The 18720-nt window shown below is 34.1% G+C and overlaps 1 protein-coding gene across 9 annotated transcripts; it reads left to right on the forward strand.

Moving 5' to 3' along the window:
- Positions 1 to 314: 314 nt before the first annotated feature.
- Positions 315 to 7157, forward strand: LOC101266013 (exocyst complex component SEC3A-like). 9 transcript variants are annotated; one of them, XM_069290327.1, is made up of 5 exons: positions 315 to 648; positions 2263 to 2405; positions 2493 to 2601; positions 2726 to 2794; positions 6033 to 7157. In XM_069290327.1, the coding sequence occupies exons 3-5, from the start codon at positions 2512 to 2514 to the stop codon at positions 6159 to 6161; spliced, it is 288 nt and encodes a 95-aa protein (XP_069146428.1). In that variant the 5' UTR covers positions 315 to 648; positions 2263 to 2405; positions 2493 to 2511; the 3' UTR covers positions 6162 to 7157. The 9 variants fall into 9 exon arrangements, 3 of the variants coding, with proteins under 3 accessions (XP_069146428.1, XP_069146427.1, XP_069146426.1); XR_011212046.1 differs by adding an exon at positions 5214 to 5366 and having other exon boundaries at positions 318 to 648; positions 2263 to 2601; XR_011212048.1 differs by adding an exon at positions 781 to 838 and having other exon boundaries at positions 2263 to 5366.
- The last annotated feature ends 11563 nt before the right edge of the window (positions 7158 to 18720 follow it).

Raw genomic sequence — 18720 nt, forward strand, 5'->3', positions numbered from 1 at the left:
AAAAGGAGCATTTTATGAGTTAACATCTAGAGAATATAGCTTTCTTGGAGGAAATCATTCGCTAAATATTCTTTAAGAGTTTTTATACATATCAAAAAGATAAAAGGAAGAAATATACATGTATAATTGAATGATAATATATTCATATGAATAGAGAAGAGAATTATGTGGTCTAGCTGTAATGAAGGAATGAAATCTGTAAAAAGATATAATGAATATGTCACAAAAACTACAAAAAAGAAAAATAGAACAATTATCCCTTGTAATTAGGGATAAATTGGAGAGTACATAATTTATTGTACGGACTACCATAATGTATCCTTCATTTAGTACTCTAAGAAGATGCCGTTCACCCACTACCACAATTTGGCGGCAGTCATAAAATTGCCACTAAATGGTGTTTTTAAGCTAACTTTTGCCGGCAATTAACCTTAAGCCACTAAAAAAAGTAACCCAATAACAATTATTAGTATAGTTTAAAAGACCAAAAACCCTCTTCAATCAAATTTTAAATTTATTCTCGAATTCCGAAGTACTCCATCTATGTTTCTCCATTTTATCTGAAGCAGTGGATTGAATTGAAACTCCCTTCCATGGCTACGATGGATTTGATTGAAGTGCGAATCGATTTTAAGCGCACAACACGAGGTAATCTCTCTTTCTCTTTCTTTCCGCTTGATTTCTCTTTCTCGATAGTTTTATTTCATTAGCTTCGTATAGCTTTGAGAAAAACATAACTGGAAAAAATTGAGTATATTTAGCAGATTCTGTTTCTTCTAGATTTAGCTTGAGAAAACGATGTGCAATTCTCCAACTCAGGGTCAGTAGTTATGGTGAGGTAAGTATAAATTGTTATTTGAAACTTGTTTTGAACACTTCATTCTAGAACCCTAATTGAGTTCTATCATTTCCAGATAAGAGAGAAGATTGTTATTTATTGCGAAAATGTATATCTGATGTTTCAATTGGGTTATTTTTGAGGAACTGACTGAAGTAGTGATGCCACTTGCTAGAGATTGTTTTTCACATTAATTGATGAATGCATATCGTTTGATTTGCATCCGCATTGTCATTTCCTCCCACGTATAGCTTGTTTTCAGTTTTTAATAATTAGTTTGCTCTAGGTAGTTTTATTTTGCAGATGACTACAACAACTAAATGGGGGAAATCAGCTGGTAGTCTCTAAAAATATCATCTTTCATTAAGTTCAGAGTTATAAGCTTTCTGTTATATCATTCGTGTAGATGATACCTAGAACATGTCTCAACATCTACCTCTCAAAAGGAAAATAAATAAAGGAACTACCTAAGAGAGACCGAATCAACTTTTCTCTTGCACAAGCCTAAAGTTTTGGCACTGCGATGGCTGGTCTTCCTTCACATAAGGACAATGGGAAAATTGTTCCCTCTTGAGCACAACTTCACATTGACAACTTCCTACGAATATGATTGATTCTCATTAACTGAAGGGAGGAAGTTTGGTACTTTACTGCCAGAGCTGTAGACATAAAATACATATTCAACAAATTTTTATTATAGGAAGGAAACACAACTTTGCACTTTCCCTTGGTAATAAAATACATATAAAATATCTCGTGAATGAAATACTTCTCCATAAATGTAAACTTGTGAGATACGGAGTCTTGACCAAATACCTTTCTAGATCTGCCAAGTGTCAATAATATACTAAAACCTTTTGCGGTCAAACGATGGTTGTGTTGCACAACCTGTTTTATCATGAATCTCTTTTGGAAAGTTGTACCTATTGGAGGTGCATTCAGGTAAATGGTTGTTTAGTATCAGACTGCATTTGCTTAGAAACTGTGCTAACAGAAGCTTAGACACTTTGCTATTTGGTAAGTGGTTCCAACTATGGTATCTATTTGGCAAGTAGTTTCAACTATAGTCTCTCTCATAAGCTTAGACGTGGTTAACGGAAGCTTCATGATAAAACAAGTTGTGTTACTAGTCTGATATTTCAAAATTCTTCCAATACAAGGTGAGTGCACATCAACTATTTGAAGCTGCTGCAATTTATTTTTTATTTTCAGTCAGATTTTTGCTACTTCTCTCAAGCATCTGCTATTTATTTTCGTGATTGTGTTAATGTGTTATCGTAAAGTAACTTTTGATAATATTGTAATAATCCGTGGAAACCTCCCTCCTTTTCCACTATCACAGATACACTGAAAATCTCTCACTTTTTTGCGTCTTTGTACTTCCCATTACAGTATAATAAAACTAATTTTTTCTTCTTCTGCAGGGCAGAGCGATGGAAGCTGGAGAAATCAACTAGAGTTTGCTTAGAATTGGTCATTTTATAAATGTTGTAGTTGAACACTCTGGTTCAATCCAGTCCTATGTTTATTATAGAGTGCTTTTAGTTCTTGTAGCATTTCAGAATAGGTATTGTTCTAGTGTTACTTCCAGAGCTCTATAACATATTCTATTCCGTCAAATCAGTTTGAGTGCTGATGGGAAGCAGTTGTGCAGTCTTTATGAGCTGGCTAATATGGTGCCAACATTAGCAAAATTCTATCATGAAGCCAGTGAATCTTATGAACAAGCTTGCACACGCCATATAAATGTGATTATATTCTATGTAAGCTTCCCTATATCTTGCTTCTTTATTTTGTAATGGTTTCTTTGTTGCTTTTATTGTTACTAGTACTTCTTAAGGTCCAAGTCTTTCTGATGATATAACTTAAAACCTGTACTTCCGATAGCAATTTGAGCGACTTTTTCAGTTTGTTCGAAGAATCGAGGATTGGATGTACACAATCCCGCCTGAAGAGGTTAGGTTATATTTGTTTTTTCATCTAAGCTTCTCCTCAGTTACAGCATTTATTGTCGGCTCTCCTCTTAAGGATATCTTAATTTTCCTTGTATGAGGACAATATTGCTTGTTAATTAGTTTCCTGCTTTGTTACTAAGTTGATGCAAATTTGAAATACTACATGACATTAAATTACCAATACTGGAATAAAGTTGTAATCTCTTTTGCAGATGGAACTTTAGGTTTGCATTACCGACATTTTAAGTTGACACTGAGCAAAAATTTGGTTCCCTTATTTGTAGCTCAGTTGTTCCCTTTATCTGATCTAATTCACACACCACAATCACAATCACAAGTAGATCATCATGATCATATGTGATTAACATTGCAGCATTCATAAATATACAAGTACTATAATGAAGCACGGACAAGTATACATGACATAATCATGAAATAACGACCATCACCTACCTCGAAACAAGCTTGAAACCCTAAGAAACTTGATCCTCCCCTTTCTGGATTCGTTCATCTTGTTCTTGGTCTACAAACAATCAATATAATTCAGGAATCAATAAATAATAACTAATTATCTAGATTACTACAAATTCTAAGAACCCTAGATCAAAACCATGATTCCAATCATCAAATTTAGGGTTGGTTCCACCATATAATATATAACAAAACCCTTCCCCACCAATATTAATCTATTCTATTACATTCTATGAATTGACAAATGGATGTGGGAGTGAAAAGCTTAACTTCAGCCTCAACAGCAAAATTGCGACCCGAGTCCAAATCGTGAGCCCATCTCGACCTTGTCAATGTACCGTTGAGAGATTGTACAATTTAGTACAAATTCAAGCTGTTTGGCAGCATTATCTTCGGGGGGGGGGGGGGGGTAATTACAGAGAGTTGAAAAAAAGAAGAAGAAAAGGATACATCAGAGGGGCAAAAGAAATAGAGTAACAAAGGTCAGAAGAAATATATATATACATAGAAACATACAGAACAGAAAAAGGAGATACTACAGTGACCGGTGGCCTAGAGTTTTATGTTTTCTTTTCATTCCCCACTCACGAAAACTCGTCGAAGTTTCATTGTAGCAGCAGTGAGGTCGTCTCCCACTCGTTTCTCGTCTCAGGTCGCTGCCCTAACAAGGCAAACAATTCATTATCCCTTTGTTTCTTTTGTTAGTGTTGACTGAGTATGTAGCTTGAAGAAACCTATCCCCTATAACAAGAACCACGTTCTTGTAAGTTGCTTTTAAGTAAAGACACAAACACTTATTAAATTAAAAACCTTCCTCACTCAAGGAAGGAAAAACCTCGTTTTATTAATTCAACTATAAGATTTTGTGATTACAACTCAATAATCAAAAAGCCTTACAACTACTACCTCTCTCGATTGACTACAATCGACTTCTACTGCCATAAGGTCAAACCCACCTTTTGTTACAACTCTCACAGAAATTCAACCCTACAAGAAGCCAAACCCACTCCTTGTACAATAACTCGTAACTTACAATTAAGAATGAAACAAGAAGATAGCCTTACACGTTTAAAACTTTCTCACTCAAGAACTTTTTAAACATAGCAAACCTATCGATCTTGAAGACTTCTATTTGATGAATAAATCTCTCTTTTCTCTCTATGTGAAGTCGTGGTGTTCTTCATCTGCATCGTCCTCTTCTTATAGAGTTCATTTTGCCTTGAATCCTTATCAGATAAGCTAAGGAAATTGTTGTTAAACAAGGATTCCCTATTAAGGTGCAATCCTTATTATATACAACTTCCTTCCCTAATAATTTATTTAGGTTTCCTTATTTGTATCAACTTATACCTTTAATATATTATTTTTGGCTTTGACAAATAACTCTATTTTCTTGATTAAGTGGCTGACCCGTTTTACTCGATCTTGTCTTCTTTTGATGCGTACATTTGCTACTGACTATTTTCACTTCTTGTCTATCATCAAAACATTGATTTTTATATTCTTGTAGTAGAATTATCGATTCTATCATATTCCCCCTTTTTGATGAAGACAAATATATCTGTGTGATGCAAATACTCTTCCCCCTTTTGACAAATCAAAAAGAGTCCAACAGCGGCTAAACAAAACAAAATATCATCCATAGCAACAATTGAAGCTCAGCCAGTTGAGCATAATAAAATGTTCTGACAATCAAAACGAAGAGTAATAACACAGAGTTAAACAACTAAGAGAACCAGGTTCAAACAAGATGCTTTTTCAAGTTGAAGTTTGACTAGTCTTAGTTGAAGCAGAAGCAAGCATATCCAGAACTCTGTCAACTCTTGCATTGTTAGCAAGTTGCTGCTGCACCAACTGATCATTCAACCTATGAATTTCAGCATTTGAAGTATGAAGTTCAGCACGTAACTTCTGGTTTTCTAACTCAAGAGTGACATATTTTTCTTCAGCCACTTTGAGTTCCCTGAGTAACTGAGCAACAGGACCAGATGTACGTGGAGAAGCATTTGCAACCTGCTCCAACTCCATGGGAATGCCACAATCAGCAAGAATGGTTTGAGTGAACATATCTGCACGAGTTAAAATCCTGCCTTCTCCCAATGGTACTTCAAATGCATCAAACACTCTAGTTAATAGATTTCCAAAAGCTAATTGATGAGAACCTACTTTAGAATCAACAATTCTAGCAAGATGTTTGATAATCAGTGTGGGCCAGTCAATGCGTTCTTTGCACTCAAGAGCATTCATAAGTCCCATGTCTCTTATGGAGGCAATGTGACGTTGGTGACCTCTAGGCAGTATCACCTTATGAACTATCTCAAAAAGAAGCTTATGCAATGATCTCATAATGCCCTTTAAAACAGTTTGTGCCCTAGAATTGACTCTACCTTGAGAGAATTTGGCTGGAAATCTAGAGTGTTCATCAAAACCCCAATGATACTCATTAATCCCCACAGATGGTATATGCAAGATTTCCCCAAGTTTTGTTGCATAAAAAACAATGTCAACCCCCTTCACATTAGATGAAACCACATATCCTTCAAGGGTTACCAAGTTTGTATAGAAATCTACCACTTTTTGTTCATAGATCAGATTAGGTTCAAGAAATAACTCCTCCCACCCCTGAAACCTAAGTAGTTCACAAACCTGCTTGACTATATCCATTAAAAGTATATCAGGGTGAAAAGTTCTACCCCTAAGCACTGTTTTAGTTTGGAAATACTTTTTCTTTCCCACTTTGATAAATTTATCTACATTTCTTTTTGTAGATTTTGATTTTGACTGGGGAGTTGCAGAATGTTTACCCTCAGAGACATCATCAGTTTCAGAATCAAGATTCATTGGAGAAACAGATGAGTAAACAGGAGACTTACCCAGACGACGACGCTTCACACTAGATGTTGCATCATCAGTTGGTTTGACCACATTCGCACTCCGAGTCACTGGCCTGTGTGGACGAACCTATTTAACTGCAATGTGCTTTCTTGGTCGTCTTGGTTTTTTAGGGTGAAGTGTGCTCAGAAGAATGTCATCATTGATTAGAGAATGTAGAGATGGTGGTGTATTTTGAGGAGTTGTTTTATGAGATGGGGTAGAAGGATTATTTGGGATAGTGGTTATGGGAGTTTCTGGGTTTGGTGATCATGGGGTTTCTTGGACTGGTGGTGGTGGAGATTCTATGATGGGTGGTGGTGGAGATTCTGCAACTAGAGCTGGAGATGCTTCTTTAACTGGTGAAGGTGGAGATGTAACTTTTGGTGGTGGAGATGTAGATGGATCTGATTTGGGTGAGGATGTAGATGGTTTGGTTGGAAGTTGGCTTTCTTCCCCTTGATTAAGCACAATATCAACGACCGGGTTCTCTTCCCCCTGAGAAGATGCACTGTCAGATGAATTTTCATCATCTGAGTAAGCAGTGAGTGGATTAACCATGGTGATGGAGGGGATTTCTTTTTCTTTTTTTTGAAGAATGAAGATGAGAAAAAGCTGGTTGCTTGTTTAGAGAGAGTGCTTTATTGGGAACGTTTTTGATGTTGTATTCGAGGGGTTTGAGTAATTATGGGGGATTGGCATCGAGGAGAAGTGTGCTTTGACGGTTGCACATGCTTTTCAGAGACGTGACATAGGAGAGAGAATATGAAATTGTTTTCCCCCTTTTTTTTGACAGCCAAGTGTAAAGCAGTTGTAGAACCAACTTGACTGAACCTGGTTCATATCTCCTTAGAACTTGGTTGAACAGGATTCAATCTTAAAAGATGAGCCCTAACTCAAGTCTATTTTTCTGAAATGGCTCTCTTCCTAGTGCCTTGGTGAAAATATCAGCAACTTGATCCTCAATTTTGCAGAACTTCATTACTATGTTTCCTTTTTCAATATTATCACGAAGAAAGTGATGTCTAACATCTATGTGTTTGGTACATTTGTGTTAAACTGGGTTTTTGGCCATGTTCATAGCACTTGTATTATCACATAGAATAGGAATATAACCAGTTTCTATACCAAAATCTTTAAGTTGCTGTTTTATCCAAAGAATTTGGGCACAACATGAAGCAGCTGCAACATACTCAGCCTCCGCAGTAGATAGGGCCACTGAATTTTGTTTTCTAGTTGCCCAAGATATTAAACATGGTCCTAAAAAGCGTGCCATCCTAGAGGTACTTTTTCTATCAACCATATGTCCTGCATAATCTACATCAGCAAATCCTTTTAAATCAAAAGAGTCCCCAGTTGGATGCCAGATAACCAGGTTCATTGTGCCTTTTAAATATCTCAAGATTCTTTTGACAACTTTTAGATGTGATTCCTTGGGATAGGACTGAAACCTTGCACATAGACCAACACTGAACACTATATCAGGTCTATTGGCAGTAAGGTATAGGAATGATCCAATCATACCTCTATATCTATTGTCATTGACTGGTGAACCTGGTTCATATTTATCAAGCTTTGTTGTTGTCCCAATGGGTGTGTGATTTGACTTAGCTTCATTCATATCATACTTCTTCAGTAATTCGTTGATGTACTTTTGTTGATGAATTGATGTTCCAAATGGAGTTTGCTTAATTTGGAGTCCCAAAAAGAAGTTTAACTCTCCCATCATGCTCATCTCAAACTCACTATTCATTAGTTGAGCAAATTCTACTCCCAGTGAATCATTGGTTCCTCCAAATATAATATCATCTACATATACTTGGACTAAGAATAGATCTTTACCTTATTTTCGAAGAAACAATGTATTATCAATTTTTCCTCTTATATATCCATGTGTGAGAAGAAAAGTGGACAATCGATCATACCATGCTCTAGGTGCTTGTTTTAGATCATAGAGTGCTTTGTCCAGTTTATATACATGATCAGGATACATGGTATTCTCAAAACCTGGGGTTTTTTTTACATACACCTCCTTTTGGAGATAACCATTTAAGAAGGCACTTTTGACATCAATTTGGTACAGTTTGAACTCCATGTGAGCAGCATATGCGACCAATATTCTAATTGGCTCAATTCTTGCTACTGATGCAAAGGTTTTATCATAGTTTATTTCTTCTTCTTGGTTGTATGCCTGTATGACTAGCCTAGCTTTGTTGCGCACTATTTGACCTTGCTCATCGAGCTTGTTTCTAAACACCCACCTAGTTCCTATTACCGTCCTGTTTTGAGGTTTTGGAACCAGGTTCCATACTCTGCTTCTTTCAAACTGGTTGAGTTCTTCTTGCATGGCAATAATCCAATCAGAGTCTAGTAGTGCTTCTTTTATATTTTTAGGCTCAATCAGGGACACATAGGTAGAGAATGCCCACATGCTACATAATTTGGATCTTGTAGAGATGCCTGAGTTAAGAAGAGGAAGAATGTTTTGCAAAGGGTGAGAGCTTTGATGTTTCCAACTGTGAGTTGGAATACTTATGGGCTCTTGAGGTGCAGACGAACCAGTTTCATTAGTAGACTTATATCCTATTTCAGGTGTTTTATGAGAGGGTATAGATTCTTCTTCCCATATTTTTTGTTCTGATGGCTTAGAGCAGGTTCCCTCATTCTGTTCATCCTCTGAATTTCCCTAAACTTCACTGCTATTTTCATTAAAGACAACATGGACACTTTCTTCTACACAGTTTTTTCTTTTATTCAGTACCTTGTAGGCCTTGCTTTGTGACGAGTAGCCCAGAAAAATTCCTTCATCACTCTTGGCATCAAATTTTCCCAAATTGTCTTTGTCATTGTTATGTATAAAGAATACACACCCAAAGGCCCTAAGATGTGCTAAATTTGGTTTTCTACCTTTTAGCAGCTCATATGGTGTTTTGTGTAACACTGATCTGATTATACATCTATTTGTTAGATAGCATCCTATGTTCACTGCTTCAGCCCAATAGAATTCTGGAAGTTTGCTTGAGATTAACATTGTTCTTGCAATATCTTCCAGTGTTCTATTTTTCCTCTCAACAACACCATTTTGTTGTGGTGTTCTAGGTGCTGAAAAGTTATGCTCAATCCCATTTGTAGTACAAAATTGTAGGAATTGTGAGTTCTCAAACTCCAACCCATGATCAGATCTGATGCTGATTATTTCTTTGTTGAATTTTTTCTGAACCAGCTTTGCGAAGATTTCCAACATAGTGAATGTCTCATCCTTTTTTGCAAGAAACAATGTCCAAGTGAATCTTGAGTAGTCATCAATTATTACAAACACATATCTTTTTCCACCCCTGCTTTGTACACACATTGGTCCACACAAATCCATGTGTAGCAGTTCTAGTGGTTTGGTAGTACTTACTGTCAACTTTGGTTTGAAAGATGACCTAACCTGTTTTCCTTGAATGCAGGTTCCACATACTTGGTTATCACTGAAACTTTTGGTTGGCAGTCTCCTAACCAGGTCTTTAGATATGAGTTTGTTTATAGTTTTAATGCTAATGTGTCCCATTCTTCTGTGCCATAGCATGGATCAATCAGAGACTGCACTTAGACATTTAAGAGTATCTTCCTTGGAGTCAACAATCATGGCTTTGTATACATTCTTGTGTCTTTTACCTAGTAGAACCAGGTTCCCAGTCAGTGAGTTTGTTGCTCTGCATTCCTTTTCTGTAAATAGAACATTGTATATTTGAGATACACTCAATAGATTATGTTGTAGGCCATTCACATAGTATACGTTCTCAATTGCATGAGTATCCATTGATCCAACCTTTCCAATTCCCTGAATTTCACCACTTTTTCCATTACCAAAGGCAACGTTTCCTCCTTTGATGTTCTTGAGTGAGAGGAAGCTCTTTTATCTCCAGTCATGTGTCTGGAACATGCACTATCCAAGTACCATTGTTGTTGCTTTCTCTTCACTGATCCCTGCAGTTTAATTTTGGGGATTAGATTTTGGTACCCAATTCCACTTTGATTTATGCTTAGAGAATGGATGGATAAGATTTCTTCTGGCCCATCTAGGAAGAAATTTTATTGTAGGAATTTGTTTTTGCTCATTGGTTTTCTCATGATGAGGTTTTCTCAAAGATTTCAAGTTTTTGTTATGAGCAGTTTGTTTTCTTTGACAATCATGACTTTTATGTCCTCCCTGCCCACAGTGCATGCATAGACAATCTATATTGGGATTTTTTACTTGAGAGCTAGTTCTATCAAAACCTATCCCATGTCTCTCAGATGTGCGATTCTTGTGAATGTTGTCAAGCAATATGGAGGACCTGGTCCATCTCATTCCATTTTCACCTTCAGTTTTAGTCACAAGAAGCTCTTTGGAGAGTGTTTCATTCCTTTTAGTTACCAAGTCTAGTTTTTTACTTAGTTCAGTATTTTTGGATAAAAGATGAAGATTTTGTTTTTTCAAGATTCTTGTTTTCTTCTCTTAGTGATGCATAGTCTTCCATTATCAATTCCCTTTTTGAGTCTATGGTTTTATATGCATCAATTAGAGTGTAGAGTAAAGATTCTAGATCCTTTTTTGTGTATGAGTTTAGATTGTCTTGTATGTGATGAAGACTAACCTTTTCATTAATATCTTCTTCTTCTTTATCCTCTTCAAAATCTGATCCAGTCATGAGTGCTAGTATGGTTTCTTATGATCTGCAGGTTTCTAGTGCAAGAAGGGACTTGTTTTCTGTCTCATCACCCTCAGACTCTTTATCAGATGAATTCCATATTGCTGCAAAGGCCTTTTCCATTGACATATCTGTCTCTTAAGTTGTCATTCTTCTGTTTGAGGGGACAAACCTATCTTTCTTGATGTCTTTGCCCTTCTCAAAGTTTGCCTCTTTTTGCTCTAAAGCCCAAAGTGGATAGAATTTGATCAAGTGATCCGGGCTTTCACACTTATGACAAACCAGGTCTTTAGTGTTTTCAGATGGTTTTTAAGGATTTTTCTTTTGAAAGGTCTGCCCTCTCTTTAGCATTCTGGTGAACCTTTTGGTTATGAGGGCAATATTTTCATCTTCAAAATCATCTGATGTAGTAGCCTTTAGAACCAGGTTCCTTTCCTTTCTTTTTCTTCCAATTTCCTTTTCCTGGTTTTTCTTGAGTTCGTATGTGATGAGATTACCAATTAAATCATCCATGGCCAGTGAATATAGGTCGCGGGCTTCAGTGATAGCCTCGACTTTGCTTTCCCAAGTTTCAGGAAGGACACTCAAGAGTTTCCTTACTGTCTTTCCATTAGGAACTATCTCTCCTAAGGAGTACATCTCATTGATGATGGAAGTGAACCTGATGTGCATATCTTGAATAGTCTCCCCTTCTGCCATCTTGAACAGCTCATATTGCCTGTTCAAGTTATCAATTTTGGACTTTTTGACTTGCGTTGTTCCTTCATGAGCAGTGTGTAATGTTTCCCATATGGCTTTGGCATCTTGACAAGACGAGATTCGAATGTATTCGTCTGGTCCTATGCCACAGATCAAAATTTTCTTGGCTTTGGCATTGTTTTGGATTGCAAGCTTGTCTTCAGCATTCCATTCTTTTCTTTCCTTTGGGATTTTAGTGATTCCATCAGTTGCAGTTTTCATAGGTATAGTTGGTCCATCTAGAATAACTCCCCATAGAACAGGGTTTTCGCCAATAAGATGCTCCATCATACGATTTTTCCACCATCCATAGTATTTTCCATTGAACAGTGGTGGTCGTGTTTGTGAAGCTCCTTCTTGTGGGCTAAGTGGTGCTGCCATTGAGTCTTTTCAAGGTGTGAATCTTTTATCGAAAAGACCTGCTTTGATACCAATTGAAGAAACCCATCCCCTAGAACAAGAACCAGGTTCTTATAAGTTGCTTTTAAGTAAAGACACGAACACTTATTAAAATAAAAACATTCCTCACTCAAGGAAGGAAAAACCTCGTTTTATTAATTCAACTATAAGATTTTGTGATTACAACTCAATAATCAAAAAGCCTTACAACTAATACGTCTCACAATTGACTACACTCGACTTCTACTCTCAAAAGGTCAAACCCACCTTTTGTTACAACTCTCACAGAAACTCAACCCTACAAGAAGCCAAACCCATTCCTTCTACAGTAACTCGTAACTTACAATTAAGAATGAAACAAGAAGATAGTCTTACACGTTTAAAACTTTCTCACTCAAGAACTTTATAAACTTAGCAAACCTATCGATCTTGAAGACTTCTATTCGATGAATAAATCTCTCATTTTTGTGGAATTTAAAAGCGAATTCATGTGAAGTGTTTGGTATGATACTATTCCCTTTGTCTTATTTTCCGAGATGGTTGGTGTTTTTGTTTCCGGGAGAGTTCAATGCACTCTAAAGCTTATCTTTTGTTTGCGTTTTTTTAGTTATGGTTGTGCTCTTTTTCTTGCTAATTGAGTCTTTTAAATGCATGTTAGCATGATTCGGGAGAGCTCGTTTTAATTGTTTGGAGGGTCCAGTTCAAATCAATGTTATTCCTTATTGCGTATGTATTGTACTTAGGTGTTACATTTGTTTCAGTCTCCAAAGTTAGTATTTGGGTAAAATTTGTATTAGCTAGTAATATCCTTTCTTTGTACATGTGTTACTTGTGTATACATTCTGTTTTGGAGTAATTTAGTGTCCGTTGTTAGCATATATATCTCACTCTTCCTCGACTATGAAACCTTTATGGTTCATTTTCTTCTTCCGATAATAGCTTAATGTAAAAGGATTATCTAGTTGTTTATAGTCTTTGGTTCTGATGTTTTCTCATTGTTTCTCTTATACTATGATTTAAAACTTAGTAGAAGACTACTCTCACTTACTTACATATCACAGTCTTAACACACAATTTTCTTCCTTTTTCACTCCTTAAATCTCTCCCTAATTTCATTCCATAATCTTATCAGTTACAGTTTTCATATCAATTTTATTTACAAAAGCATTCTCTCTCCACTAAATCAAATTTAAACTACTCAATAGTTGTCTTCTTCAATTTTTTTTCTTATTATTTCTTGATACATACAAATTAATATTCTTATTTTAGTATTATAATTGCTCAACTAGCCGAAAAAGGATGCATCTAGGACTTCTAAATAGATTGTGAAAATAACGTACAAAAAGACGGAAAAATTGATCTACTAGTGGCTTTAGTAAGGACTTTGGATCGAGATACATGAATGATGTCTATGTTAATAGTAAAAAAAACATACAAGGGTAAATATAGAAAAAAAAACTACATTTATCTTCTTAAGTGAATGTTGAGAAGGAGAAGTCGAAATAGATCAAATTGTTGATTTTCTTGTTCATTTTTTTCTGATATATATGGGTTCAGATTATTGATGTATAATGTTGTTTTTGTTTCTTAAATTAATATATAATACCTTCATTTCAACATTATGATACATTACAATTTCATCATGTACAATGTATCGTGTTTAAATACTAAATTATCTTATTATTATAGTTTGTGATACATTGACTGTTTTTTAATGTATCTAGTTAACTTTGTTTCTCAAATTAATGTATAATGTATTTGTTTCAACACTTCGATACATTACGATTTTATAATGCACAGTATATCGTGTTCAAATATTAGTTTTGATATATAAACTTAATTAGTTTTTCACACTAGCAACAAAATTTCTACCAAATGTATCATGTATCTAGGTGTTTCTATGTATCTTCTATCTTGTTCAAATTTAGAAGGATATGTATCCGTACACAATACATGATCCATTAAAGTGTCACACAAGTATGTATCAGATTCATAAGTGGTGATACGTAAATGTTATTATCAAAAGTCTATTCAATTTGAGGAGATATGTGAAGATCTTGAAGATCATGTACGCAATATTTTGTCATTTAAACAGCGCTAATATCAAAAATATTTTTATCAAACACAACTGTACAAATTGTGTGTTAGATATACAATTTTATAGAATACAACATACTCTATATTGTATCAGATACACAACATTTTATTTTTGCATGAGCAAATACACAATTTTTTAGACATGATACGTAAGTTTGAATTTATACTAATAGTATTTGATACGTTGAAACTACCACAAAGTAATGTATCAATCTCAAACCTAACATTTGTATGGAAAACAATTACTTAATGTATCTAGTAGAATTACAACACTTATCAATTTAAACGAGATACATAAATAGTAATGTATTTATAAATCTATTCATATCAAAAACAAAATTCAAAAGAACGATTACACAACATTACAAAAGGTATGAATGATATATCAAAGCTATGCATCTCTTTAGCATTTATTTGTTGTTTCAATGCATAACGAATACATTGAAAATCCCAACTTTTGTTTCTTCACCTCAACGATGTATTAGATCTCCAAAATTTTCAACAACTTATCGATCTTTAATTCAACTGCAATGGTTGATTTGTGATTCACAAATCAATATTTTGACCAACAACAATTTCATCACTTTTATATCGTTCATATCTCACCTCACTTTCTCATATTTCGAAATGTCTCAACAAGATCGACATGTTCAAGTTGTATAAGTACAATTTGCCGATAATTTGATTAAAAAAATTGAGATTTTTTTTAGAAAGATTCAGAAGAAGAATTTTGGGATACATTAACTAGATTTTAATGTATTATGAAGTACAAATTGAAATGGACAGTAGCTTCTTTGATCATCTCCTACTGGTGCTTATGATCGAGATGAGATGAAGAGGAGGCCAAGCAACATAATCAACATTTTCCTATGATTTCCTACTGCTTTATATCGGTTTTCCAAGTGTTTCCTCATCTCATCGATATACTGCAGTGGTGAATTTGAGATTCACACAAAATTATATGTGCAACTACTATTCATTATGCATCTTATCAAATTTTCGACAAATTTGAATGATTATTTGATGAACATGAGACAATGAATAAAATGAAAAAAAATGAATTTTGAATTTTTTTGATTCTGGAAGGATTTGCATTTGAATGAATAGTTGGAAGAAAATAGATGGAAGAAAATTTGAATTTTTAATTGATTGAAGTTGTTACCATTTAGGAGAGATTGACATTAAATTAATTTGCATGATTTGGGAAAGTAATATTCAAAATGGATTCTCTTTCCTTTAAAAGTGTAATTGAATTTGTTTTAGTATATCAAAATTTGTGTATCCAACTCATTTGCTATGCATCCGGATAGCACTTATTTTGAGAGATTTTAGTAAATTAAAAAATAGTAGGGATAGAATGTAATTTAGGTCATTACACTATGGGATTTAGGTAAGGTAAACTAAATTTTTTTTTGCAGTGAACTGGCCCACAAACAGAAAATGATTGGGGAAAAAATGAAGGAAGAATAAATTAACTTGAATGTACATCTCAATGAGACAGGCATGATTCTTTTGCTGGACTTGTTTCTGATTTACAATTTTTTCGGCCTTTCAACACGCTTAATTAAACTGAAGGACAACAAATTCACTGGCTGTTCTTTCTATGGCCAAATAAAAAATTCACAATCATTTTCTCATAATCAAATTCAAACATCAAACTTCATAGTAAAATCTTGAAACTAAGTGAATTTAAAATTTTGAGATTTACTTGTGAGGCTTTAGAAGTGAGCGACTGAGAACCTAAGACTGGAGAGCCGAGTAGGTCTGTGCAGAAGTCATGAGAACTGAGAAGAGTGAGACTCAAAGTCTCGAGCATTCAAGCTTCTAACTTTTGAAATTTGAGCTTTCTCACCTATCAGACAACCAACAAATGACATTTAAAGGAGGAAATTTTATCACCAATGCAAAACATGTTGCTGAAAATGAACTCCATCATCACGAAAATAATCAATTAGACCAGAGTATAGTACACAAATGCACTGAATTCATATCTCAATCCGACTAGATAACAAATTGGTATAGCATAGAGAAGATACACTATCAGAAGATACACCAAAAGTATGCATCAATATACACTTCTTCAGAGTAACTGAAACTTGACTAACAAGCCAATGTTTTGTTCTTTCAGTTGAATCATGAAAATAGACATACATAATGATTAATGGAACGAATAAAAATATTGCAGGCTTGAGGTATAATCGTTAGTCGTTACCTTGCGAGTTGCGTCCTCGCCTGAGTGACTGGAGTAGTCGTTGCCTCGCCTGAGTGACTGGAGTAGTCTGTAGTCGTCTCCTCCCTCGCCTGACTTTGAAATTTGGAGAAACGAAAAGTCCTTAAACGAGAGGAGTTTGGAACCGAAGAGTTTTCTAACCTAAGTCCTAATAACTAGAATTGTGAAATTAGAAATTAGGAAAAAAATAGTGGGTCTTATCGGGGTATCGGGCACCCGATATTTTTCCTTCCCAACCCGACTAGGGAACCGTTAAGTCAATAAAAAAAACTAAACCGAGCCCCAAACCAATTACCAATATCCTGACCCGTTAGCCCAATAAATTAAAAATTGGTTCAAGTTGATGGTTTGACTCGATTTTTGTACAGGCCTAGTGCTAAATATTATATCATGAAGTGCTTATCAATTTGAATATATGGGTTAATTTATGAAAGTAAAAGACGTGTATTAAGTTAGTAAGAATATATGAATTTATAACGGTAAGCGTGTTATTAACATTAATTAAACAAGTTAAAAATATTTATGAGTTGTTGTGATGTAGTTGAATTAAGGTAGGAGTCTTATTTTTTAGTCTGAATGGTTGTAAGAGTGTGTTACAAATTTGATTCATTCAGATGTAGTCAGATCTATTAAGAGGCTTATAAGAAAATAAAACAAAAAAACTTAATGAACTAAATCTGAATAATTAAGATTTAGTCCTAAAAAACAAACAACCTGAATGAGGCGAATTTGATTGATTAAGATTCAGACACCCATTAAGTGCAAACAAATGAGGCCTTAATATCATTCAAACTCTATTAAAATAATAAACATTCTTTTCATAAACAAATTCTCTTCTTCCTTGCTTTTCTTCTGGACAAGTTTAAAGTTTCTTCCTTTTCTTTTCCAATCAAGTATCATTTTTTTCTTTCGAATAGATAAGTTCTCATAATCATTTACAAGTATTTATATAATATTTCTAATGTATAAAATATTCTTGGGTGCATTGATATTTATGAAAAACTCTTCTTGTCACACAATTTGTTTGTTGTCAAAATTTCTTTGGAAGAAGTTATCATTGTTTTTTGAGAAAAAATTTATTTGAAACACAAATAAATTATTTTTTTCTGGGATGGGTTATAATCTTATTCTTGAAACAATTGTTTGGAAGAAGTATGTTGGTGTGGATTATAACTTTTATTTACCAAAGCAAAAAAAGAAAACTTTTATTGATATAATGTTTAATTTCAAATTTTAAAAAATATTATGCACATTCAGATTTACAAACTACATTTTAATATTCAGACAAGTATTCAAATTTTGACATCTTAATCTTAATATTTAAATGTGTATTCACATTTAAACTTCTAAATCTTAATGAAAACAAATGAGGCCTTATTCTCATTTAGACTCTTTCCGAGACACTTTTATTATTAGAAAAAAATTTTACGCCATATGTTTTTCTTCAAAAAATATTCAAGCTTGTCTCATTTTTCAATTTTATTAGTCATCCAAATTATTTCCATTACACTTTTAATTTTTTTCTTACTATTTATTTATGAAGAATTGATAAAATTTATTGCAATTTTTTTATTTGATTAAAGTGCAAAAACAACTTTTCATACATAATGTATGTGGCAATATCCGAGGTGGATATGAAGGCGACTTCATTACCATATATGTATCCAAGACAACAAACAGATGATGTATGGTTACCTAGAAACAAACTAAGAGTTAGAAATACATTTGGTTGCCACAATCAAGATTATCATCTGGGCTAACTCCAAACATTCTACAATACCTCATGTAAAACCAATTTGATCATGGACCCTATCATCATTACATTACACCAAAAAAAAATATTTTTAGTGACAATTATTTAACGATAATAAAATGATTATCACTAACTTATTCTCTAAAATGAAAAATAGCGGCAAATGCACACTGGCTATAAAAAATATTCTCTTTTCAGTGGCAATAAAATACAATTTCCACTAAAAGTTAATTACTAAATTCAATTTTTGTATTTTTACTCATTCCCACAATAAAAAATGGTGGTAATTCTATCTCGTTTACTAGTAACTATTTAAATTTCTTCATTTTTACAAGTTAAATTAAATTATTGATAATTTTATTCGTGGTTTGCAATATTGAGAGCAATTTTAGTGCGTATGATCGTCTCATGAGAAAAGTAAATTGTTAGAATTGAAACTTAAACCATTTCATTATATATATATATATCTTTGTTTTCTCTTCTAATTGGATTTATGTATTCATGTCCTAGCTCGAATCAAAGTTCAGTCTTATTTCCTACAAGCCCAAATTTGGAACACAATCAATTTCCAATCTAACATCAACTGCAAAATTAACCACTTCATCTTTTTGAGAAATAAATGATGATGATTTTAAAGTTCGTTTGTCGTATAGAATTGAAGCTAAACTTTGAATTGGGTTATTATTAAAGAA

This window comes from Solanum lycopersicum, chromosome 10 (genome assembly GCF_036512215.1).
Source record: "Solanum lycopersicum chromosome 10, SLM_r2.1".
Taxonomy (NCBI): Eukaryota; Viridiplantae; Streptophyta; class Magnoliopsida; order Solanales; family Solanaceae; genus Solanum; species Solanum lycopersicum.